The following is a 10212-nucleotide window of genomic DNA, read 5'->3' as shown; positions in this document are numbered from 1 at the left end:
TGAAATTCGGTTGATTCAGTATCTTAATTGGTAAATTTAAATAAATACCTGCGCCAACTGCGGCCTTTTTTACAAATGCCATGAATGATGAAAAGTAAAAATCAACCTTTTGTTTTCCAAAATGTTTCTCACGGTGTCTCATACCCAAAGAAAAAAATCTCCTTTAATGTCAAATGCAAAAGTAGCAGTAGGGGATGCTACAACATCACAGGATGTTGAATGGGCCATTCAAAACTCGGCATCAGTCGATCCGCGAGGGGCTCAGAGTAACGTCTCAAGGCTGCACATGCCATGGAATGTGCCAGTATTGGTGGTGAAATATGACTGTTAGCTACTTTTGGTAATCTCTATCGGGCTAGATATAAAGCGTGGCATTTGATTAAACCAGATAATACCCATAAGTATGCCTTCGTGAGTGCAACTTATTCCATGTTCTCATAGATGTTAACTTTTGCTCCCTCCATCTCATCCCATGTGAGGTGATTGTTACTTTGAAGCATTATATGAGCAATTAGCCGAGGCGCAGTAGATGTTAAAAAATCCCTCGCTGCAGTTCGGTCCTGTGAAGTTAACGCGAGTCAAATGAAGTCATTAATTGATGTAGAAAAACTAAGGATCTTCCTCAACCGAATTGCCTTTAGACAATCACGCTTATACTCTCTTCGTGATAATGCAGCTACAAACTAATTTTCCTGAATTTTATTTTTTACCAACTAAAATTTGTTTTATCCTGGAACCAGACACAACTATCAGGAACCTTACATTCTCTTGATACGGCTCTTATTAGGACAGATACCATTGGCATCAAACCGTTTCTCTAGTCAAAAATTGTTTCAAAATGTAAGATAGTGGTAACCGAAACAATGTCAATGGTACTTTAGATTCTTTAAATTAATCCCGTATTTTCTCTGAGAAGTGTTCTACTTCATCCGTTTAATGTAACACTGAGCGTTGTAGTCCAGTGATATAAGGTCTGCAGTTTTGGATGCATCTTTCAGACTTTTAAGTTAATATTTTCATCTCCTACCAATTCGATGGCTATCATTGGATTGGTGTGGTCACTAAGTAATTCTACAATTCAGGCGAAATGGTCTGCATCAAATCACTTGAAAGATCGCAAATTGGATTGCCCTAAGGCAAAGCAAGGCATAATTTTTTACGTGAAGTACTATTTCAAAGCAGGATTAGATGGCCAGTGTTTTTTGGGGAAATATTAAAGAAAACTCGAAACCCCAATTGCTTTACCGTTATATTTAATCGTGCCATTAGCCACAGTCTTTGAAAATGTTAACAAATGAAAAAAAAAACATGATGTACCTTGTGGTTTCTTAACTATTTGATCCTTCTTAATTTAAGGCCAATTTTAATGTTTATTTCGAATGACCACATAGTGGTAGTGTAGCATTCTGCGCCGTTAACAGCCCAAGGGAATTTCAAGGAATATTTAGTACTGGCATATAGGAAGGCCAAAGTACTACTAACATGGTTCATCAGGCAGATCATAAAGTAGAAATACACCTTGCCGGGCACAATGCGCTCGCTCATTTGAAAAGGTCATATTACTGCAGTAAATTGCGGGGCGGCGTTACAAATTATTGCCAAAATAAGCATGTCTCAAAATCACCTAAAATCACGTGACACACAACCCACTACACCACTGTCGCCACAACCAGTCATTCAAAATCGACCTTTATCCTATTTTCACAGCTTTTAAAAGTGTACGTGTATAAGCCCCTACGTTCATTATGTCGCACAACCATATTTTGGAGGTCGGCTTCCTTCATACTGTCAAACATTACTCTTCCCTTTTCCATCTAAACGCAAATGTCGAACAGATTTATTGTAAAAAGTAGGAATTTGGTGAAACCTAGTATTCCAGCCTTTGAGCAGTTGAAGAATCAATGAGAGAGCTGGATATGGATAAATCTGACAGAGTGGATTCGGCGAAGCTTCTAGATAATTCAAGTGAGGAGACCTGTAAAATTAGTCGATAAAAACGCTGATGAAAAGTTTGTCTTGGGCTAATAAGGGAGATTTACCCTTAGCGTTGGCCCCCGAGATGCCCAAAAATATTCACTTCTCATGCAGCAATCCGTTTTTATGAGACGGCTATAGAGAATAGGACTTCTAAATATCTTTGACTTTTTGTCGAATGAATTTATAGAAAATGGCTGAAAATTTCTAAGTTGGTACTACCCTGAGCGGTCCAATCACATTTTGATAACTACACGAGATTTGTTATAATCGAGCCGTTTTTCTTTGGAATTGTACACAGACAGTGCTAAATATACAATCGGGAAAAATCTAGGCATGTTTTGAATTTCTTGGTTTTATACCGAGACAGTATAGTCTTTTCAGGTTTAAACTGAAAAGACATAAATAATAGTGCTAATTTTCCCATTTTCTTCTACAATCACTTGAGTTTTACTTGCTACTACATAAGAGAATTTGTGAAGTTCCTAAGCCTTCAGAGTCTTTAGAGTGCGACACTCCAAACTTAGCAATCATATAAACAAAATCACATATTAGTCAGGTGTGTAATTATATCAGTTTAAAAAACTAAACACCATTGCCAAACGATGAACTGTGTCCCATTTTCAAGGCACCAGAAAAGACTTCTGATGATTGCTTGTTGGATTTGAATAGCTTGAAGGAAATTGAGCATATATAGGTAGCTTCTTTTGGCAGTTAACGTATGCGTCCTGCTAAGTAATCGTGTGATGGCATATGGTTAGATGCAGTTTCAAAGTAGTGGCAACACTACTACACTCAGACTCGTCTCTTCACACCTTGACCTGCAAATCACCACTTACAGGCCTGCGCACACAATCAAGCAAACCAATGGTGATTGTCGTGTATATTAATTAACATGTTTTGGCGGTTAAAAGGAGAGCTATTTTAGGGTAGTCTCATTATACAAACTCATGCCTTGGTGAGCCAGATTCATTTTAAACTGTCACAAGTTTTCTTCCTCTTATACATTTCATTGCTTTTAGATGAATGTACCTCAACGATGAGTCAATTTTGGCTAAATTGTACATTTTAGCTCAGAAGTAGTCAAAGAATTGCTCAAGCAGTTGGACCGAGACGGATCAGGAACGGTCAGTGCCAAAGAACTCATGGCTGCACTTAACTGCGACGATATACAAGAGGAACAAGTGAAAGAATTTATCAAAAAAATCGACAAGAATGGTGATGGAGAGCTGAATGTCGACGAACTAATGGACTTTTTCAGTAGTATTGGTCTCTAGGCATTCGAACATTTCTTGATAGTACATCACATTTTTTAAAAACACTTCCAAAGGCTCTACTTTCTGAAATAATTTTGTGGCTTGATACTTTGTTTAACTACGTGGTCGATTCTGCCCCCGCCGTTTGGCCTTAGAGCCCCAGAGCATGGTCTTCCAGCTCTTCTCTACATTACCAATACATGTATTTCCACACTACTTCGGCCTGCCACGATTTCAAAGGAGACTTGGAGCACTAATTGTATCTTCATTTTAATTGACTAAAAATACCGGTGCATTGAAAATGGCTATTTTTAAGATATCTGGTGGAAACTAGACTAGTGATAGTATAGAGGTTATTACAGTCAAGTCGCTGTTCCATGGTGTATTGGGCAACTGCATCATTTGGGAAACATTAAGTATCTCCAACGGGCATTTCTCATTCATTTTCCAAGCATAGATTTGGCAAGGAATAGAGGTGTGCATTTTAGAAGAATTAGTCAAATGATATGGAAGTTATTCAAATGAAGGCATGTTGTAGCTCCCCACGCAGGCTTACTATCGAACTGAGCAAGTTATTGGGCCTAGATAGCATCTCAAGACAATGACATTTCAGTATCATTCGTGTCTCCCTAATTTCATTCCTTTTCCCTAAATTATTCTCACTGTAGATTTTCCAGTCAAAATGAAGCAGCAAAAATCCGAGTGTCTCTTCACCGGTGACTCGATTGATAAGTGCCGTTTTCTGTCAAAGATCTTACGTAAAAGACGATCCAAAGCATAGTATGGGTGTAGATCCACACAACCAGTTGATGACGCTATTTCTGAGTGCAGACATGTAATTTATAGAAATGCATCGCGACATATCAAATTGTAGATCAAGCTTTTATTAAGAGAATGAAAAATGCACCAAAGTGGCCCATTTTGCACTCTAGGTAATTCGCTGAAGTGAGAAACCACGATGCACAAGAAGGTTGATTTTGTGCCCTCCTAGCTCACGCGCTGGCGTGAATATTGCAAGTTCACGTAGGAGAAAAACAAAATGCCACGTCCTTCAGTTTTGTGCAATTTCGCTCTTTAAGAGTAACTTTCTATGAAATTGTAAAAACCAGTTAAATTCGAGCTCTCTTCAAATGAGATGATAGCATTACTATTCTGGGCTTCTATATTACTTTTTGATGCCAATATCTTCGTGATCGTAACCGGTGGTGATCTACAATTCGTTTTTGGGCAATTCGATTTAATTTCAGTCATTCTTCCCTTATTTTTGCTTAGTTTATCACACATTTGACATGCCTAACAAATAAACCTTACAAAGAATCTAATCATTAAATGGCGGGATGGAAACAACCTAAAAAAGGTGTTTTTAGACTTTTCAGCTATGTAACACTACTATTAAACAAAAATAAATCAGTTTCTCAGAAGACTGATTGAACGTACCCATTAACAAAGCATTGTCCACTCAGTAAAAACACCAAGACCAACGAGGTTTACAGTGGAAGTATGCTAAATAACTACCTATTTAATTATTTGTTTATCCCTTCCCTTTCAAAGAGCACAATAAAAGGAGAAGGTCTATGAAATAGTTGGTTATTGACAAAAATAGATAATTTTAAACAATTACAAACCAATGCTTTCAAAGAAGTCCATAAGTTCGCTAAGATCTAGCTTTCCATCCTTATTCTTATCATATTGTTCGATGAAACGTTGAACTTGTTCCTCCTTGATACGAGAATCGCCTAGAGCTTCGAGGAGCTCCCTTGCATCTATTGTACCGGAGCTATCCTTGTCGATTCTTTTCAAGAAAGTCATCACGGTTTGCGAGCTAAAACAAAAAAGGGTTTATTGCCCATTCAGGAAGTGATAATAAAGGAAAAGATGGAATGTTACAGATAGCACTTACCAGGGCATCCTGTGACTTGATCGTATGCTGAAAAGCCTTGCTAATTCTTGATAATGCACAGTGAGTTAGAGAAGATATTCTACAGAGGTCGACACTTTCACCTGCTAACGCTTCATTGGTTGCTTGCCGCACGCCGTCAGTATGAAGAGGAGCACATTCAAGGTTAGGTGAAAAGCACGCAAGATAACCCTAACTGCTCAGCCGTGGGCCCGTGAATCAGATTTATTTACTCTTCAGAGTCAATTTGAAAATCCAACGGGTCTTTTTGGCTGTCAAATCCTTAAGTTTTTCGATTACATTTGGCAATAATCCCAACGATAATACAAGCAACAGGTCCATTAGAGTAGCGATCACTTCATTAAGTACTTCGCTATGCACTAAACATTAAGAAAATTAATCACGATTGGAGGTGCACTTCATTCAGTAAGCCAGATCCCCGAACATTAGATAGTATTATAAAGATAATTCTATTTATGTGTCCTAGTAGGAGCACACATTCACATGGTTGTAGATGAATGAAGTTAGACGAGGGTGTTTCGACTAGCGCTTGAAACCGCACGCTACTCATGCCATAAAGGGAGGATCAGTCGGTAAATTGGCTGTGTGCTAATGGTGTTTGCAGGGCACAAGGAAGCTGTGCGCTCACACAGCGCGCCCGATGTGCGCCAAGTCGCCTCGAGCGCTCCAATGTGCGCGACGCCAGGCGTGGTGGACGGCTGTCTGCATATTTAAGACATTAAAACTCGATGCTTACTTTAGCCGGAGTTGTAAATTGTGCACTCTATCTCATACTCTAAGCATATTTTGGGTAAAAATTGAGTATTTTAAATGATCTAGACGTGTTTTGATGGCTGTCCATCTTAACAGAAACCAAGAAGAATAATGATATAAACTAGCTGATGGAAACAGTACAACTGTTACAGTCGAAATCGCCTTATTCAACTTACGTGCATTTTATAAAAGTAGCAAAGCAGAAACACCGCTTTTGTTAAACCACCAGAAAATGTGCGTCAGTGCCAGATTACACTCAAGGTCAATCCACTCACTCGTACCAGTCGACCAATGGTGCGCGCAAAGAGGTGGGCGTGCGTGCCCGCAGGTGATTGGACTCCATTAGCAAATCGACGTATATATATATGCATATATATCACAGGATTGAGAGAGCACTCTCGACCTTGTTATCTACAACCAATATGCCTTCGTAAGTCGAAGTTCGCAGTTGCTTCCTTCTGTGCCTCTTAATGCTTCTATGCTTTTACTACTGTTTTTAAAATTTCACTGCTAATTTGAAAATCTTGGCGGGTTTGCTTTAAGAGCGGTGGAAGCATTCCTCCAATCTGTGGACAAAGACGGCTCTGGAACAATTGACACGAAGGAGCTTCTGGCAGCTCTCGGTGAGTCTGGACTCGACGAAAAACTGGTTCAAGAATTCATCAATGAACATGATAAGGATCATGATGGACAACTCAATTTGAAAGAACTCAAGGATTTCCTTGCTTCTTGCGGGTGCTTGTAATTTAAAAAAAAACGTTCAAGTACTATAAATGCCCTACAAGTGATAATGCATGCTGGATAATGCTAATAAAAGGACAATTATTTTGCTTTTTCACAAAATACTTTTGTTGTTTCAAGTGATGCCTCATGAAGGCCTCTCCTACCTCCATTGTATTTCGAAGCATTTGAAGCTTACTACCTTTGTGTGAACTAAATCTAGCATGAAAATTATCCTATTTGCACACTTGGATGTTGTTTTCTGACATTTAGTCATATTTGTCGGCACCATTTAATGGGTTAATGCGCAAAAAACTTATTGGTCCCTGAAATAACACCACCAATGATTTTTTATTTGAGATGTAATGAGTAGCTTAACTCAAAAAAATATGTCTTGAGGTACATAGGAAATAAAACGCAAAAAATGATGTAGTCTTCATAAGTGTCGCATTATTTTTTTAAACTAAGTGAACCCACCACACTTGCCATAAGATGCGTATAGACAACCAAATGTTTGTTTGTGGCTGAGGAATGCCACACCCTCGAATACTTGCACAAATTAAAACTTTTGTTACAAAAAACAAAACTGAAGATTTGGGTATCACATGCACAGACTCACATTTAAGGCTGTGGGAAAAGATTACTCGCCTAGAAACACTAGGCTTGACAAAAGATCAAAAGATACTGCGGGACCGGTGTTGAGGTTAAAATCTTCAATTTATGAAGATAAACTATTGACTAAACATTGATATCCAAAAAATCGAGCTAAAAGATTATCATGTGCATGTATTCTCTGAAATCAGCTCAAAGCTGTCTACGAAGACCCGATAAAATATATTTGGACAAGAGTACTCCATGCAAATAAATTTAAATGCAGGCTTTTTTGTTTACTGGAGAAATGCAAGAAGAAAAAGAGAGATTAAATGTATTTTCTAAATGAAATGATGATTTGTCACCGAATCAAATTTTTAAAATGCAGGATTTATACATTGGCAGTTGTAAGGTGCCAGAGATTCAACAGTGAAAATAAAAACGTTAAAAGGGATCATAATTTTTTACAAACTTAATACATTAGTCGCTAGGTAAATCGGAAAAGGTTTGTTGGCGCCCATTTATCATCAAGGTGGTGAGTACCAGTGAATAATACCTTTCCTTTTATGAAGGAAATGCTTTTTTATGCGATTAAAGGAGCATCAAAAGAGAGTTATTATTTTCCAAGTCCTAGAAATGCTAGCCAAACGTTGAAATGATGTCCCGTGGCACAGATTGCAAGAAGATGAATTCATATAAACATTGGTTGCACAATCTGGTTTAACTTTACTTTCGGCAATCGGGTTGGTATACGTCGTCAGAGCCATCACACCTTGTTTCGCCGCTTTTTAGACATTAGTTATAGCGTCCAACCCACCTGTGCATTTGGGACATTACCTATTTGTCATCAACCACAAAAAATTTCTTTATAAATACCTTTGGAGATCTGATTTTTGTTTCTAAACAACTAGCAATTTGTTTTAACTAATACCTTGTAGAATAGGAGACAGGTATTAAAAGCGCTTGGAATACTGGAGGTCACTAAATGAAAGAATCCGCAAGCTATTTCCTTTTGAATGCCTAATAAGCAGGTTCTTCAGACGATGGATTTTGGACACCTTTTTTCGTTAACTTGCTACGAAGACACAAAGTGTGCGTCTTTTATGGCGTAAAATGGGAAATAATCATTAAATAAACGCTCTCACTTCTGCAAGTGGCCGTAATGCTCTCACCAAATCTACAAAATAGGTACCGGAGACCTAAAAATATGAAAAATACAGCAAAGATAATCATGTTCGATTGCATAATTTTCGAGGTATGTATGCAAATGGAATAATTCTAGCGTGATTTCTCTCAACAGTTTCAGTAATTAAAATATCAAATTAAAATTGAGGAGAAATAATCTTAATATAATTTACTCAAAAACTACAATGGTATACTTTTAACGCAACAAGAGGCAAAAAATTGCAGAAAAGCTGCAAGAATTTTTGCAACGAAAACGTACAAACCTCTAAAAAAGCTTTCACACCAAGAAATTTGTGTACGACCTCGTGTCCGGAGTTCTACTATAGAGTAGATCGGCATCCCACAACGGATTGAAATAAATAGATGAGCTTTGCAATGTCGTATTATTACATTTCCTGCCACGATGCTGAGTCCACCATCTTAGAAAATGATCACTTAGGAAATCATGGAATTGACTGGCCAAGACATTCGACGCTGAAGAAATACGTTGGGATTAGGAAGCTGTCCAAAATATGTTGAATTTTAAATTGTCGTTCGCGGCTGAGCACGACCCGTACCGCGGCAGTTAGCCCAAATTTTCTGGGTGAACGGCATTGCCATAAAGTGGGATTTTTCCTCATCGTTTCACACATACCAGCCCCCCCCCAATAGGTATCATATTTACTTAGCAGCATTTAGTTAATAAGTGGTACTTCATTCAAACAATGTTTCTGTACCAGCTTGTCTCATGCTGTACATTTACTGGAAGATCATAAGACTTTTACGCTATTAAAGCATTTCGATATTTCCTTTTGAGGCCAAATACTGCGTTTTGGTCATCTAACCTTACATTTATGTTTCAAAAAGTAATCTGAATCCTTTCCATGTGACATTCTATGTTATTTTATTTTATGTACAAACAGGGTCGATAATTTCAGTAGTTAACACAAACGAGGCAGGTAAATAGAAAAAATTTTAGTCAAGAACGACTTTGTGCACTTTTTGACATAATTCCTAAGGATATCGCTCCCGCCTATTCACCACTGTACACTGTTATTTAATTTGCGCACAAGCTCCAGTGTTCCACCACTGGCCTGTGGGCGGTTTCTGCAAGTCGAATGTCGTGTAGTGAACCCTTTAGCTTTATTGGAGCGTGGAATAAACCATCGAAATAGGCACGCAAAAGATATAAGAAGTCTCTTCTAGGCATTTATGCAATTTAAAGGAATTCAGGGTGATCCTTTAGTCTTATTCATGGATAGTACTAAATTATTACTTCTAATTGACTTTGAGTGAAGTTAAAATGTGACAAACAGATAAGGGCCAAAATGGAACAAATCCACTCGTTTTGGTGTCTTTTGAAACGGATCACTCAAATTAAGTCAAGTATTACCTTATATTCATCTGTCAAAATTTAACGGTCATCGTTCATCAATTCTTTGGGTCGTCAAAGTGGTGATCAAAATGAAAGATTAGCCCATGCTCGGATTGTCGGCATAACCTCACCACTACTTAACATACCACAGTATTTGTGCCTCAGCTAGAGTGTCATAAGGAACGGCCATTTTAGCTATTTTCAGCTTATCTTTTGCTAAGAAGTTCATAAATTTGAGTGATAAAGCCGGTTTGGTCATAGTTGACCCTTGGGAGCCTTTGAAAGAACTGCGAGACGTAGAAATCAGTGGAGATTTTGTGAAGCAGTTCGTTGCAGAATACAACATGAACAACGATGGCAGAGTTAATTTCGAAGGACCGAAAATATTTCTTGGGGAATCACGAGTTTAGAGAACATGGCATGTCATCAGTACTTTACTGATACAAGTGATTCTTAGAATT

The 10212-nt window shown here is 38.1% G+C and overlaps 2 protein-coding genes across 2 annotated transcripts; one reads left to right on the top strand and one right to left on the bottom strand. All coding sequences in view use genetic code 11, as the record gives it.

Moving 5' to 3' along the window:
• Positions 1 to 4847: 4847 nt before the first annotated feature.
• EGR_01063 (Calcium-binding protein) lies at positions 4848 to 5138 on the bottom strand (the record flags this gene model as incomplete). Its single annotated transcript, XM_024490312.1, has 2 exons — positions 4848 to 5052; positions 5131 to 5138. 2 exons carry the CDS (start codon positions 5136 to 5138, stop codon positions 4848 to 4850), a joined length of 213 nt encoding a protein of 70 aa, XP_024355131.1.
• Positions 5139 to 6266: 1128 nt separating this feature from the next.
• EGR_01062 (Calcium-binding protein) lies at positions 6267 to 6646 on the top strand (the record flags this gene model as incomplete). The annotated part of the gene is made up of 2 exons (XM_024490311.1): positions 6267 to 6331; positions 6445 to 6646. The coding sequence occupies 2 exons, from the start codon at positions 6267 to 6269 to the stop codon at positions 6644 to 6646; spliced, it is 267 nt and encodes an 88-aa protein (XP_024355130.1).
• Positions 6647 to 10212: the final 3566 nt, after the last annotated feature.

This window comes from Echinococcus granulosus (genome assembly GCF_000524195.1).
Source record: "Echinococcus granulosus chromosome Unknown EG_S00004, whole genome shotgun sequence".
NCBI classification, from domain to species: domain Eukaryota; kingdom Metazoa; phylum Platyhelminthes; class Cestoda; order Cyclophyllidea; family Taeniidae; genus Echinococcus; species Echinococcus granulosus.
The sequence above is the reverse complement of the archived record's forward strand: the minus strand, read 5'-3'. Positions and strand labels throughout refer to the sequence as shown.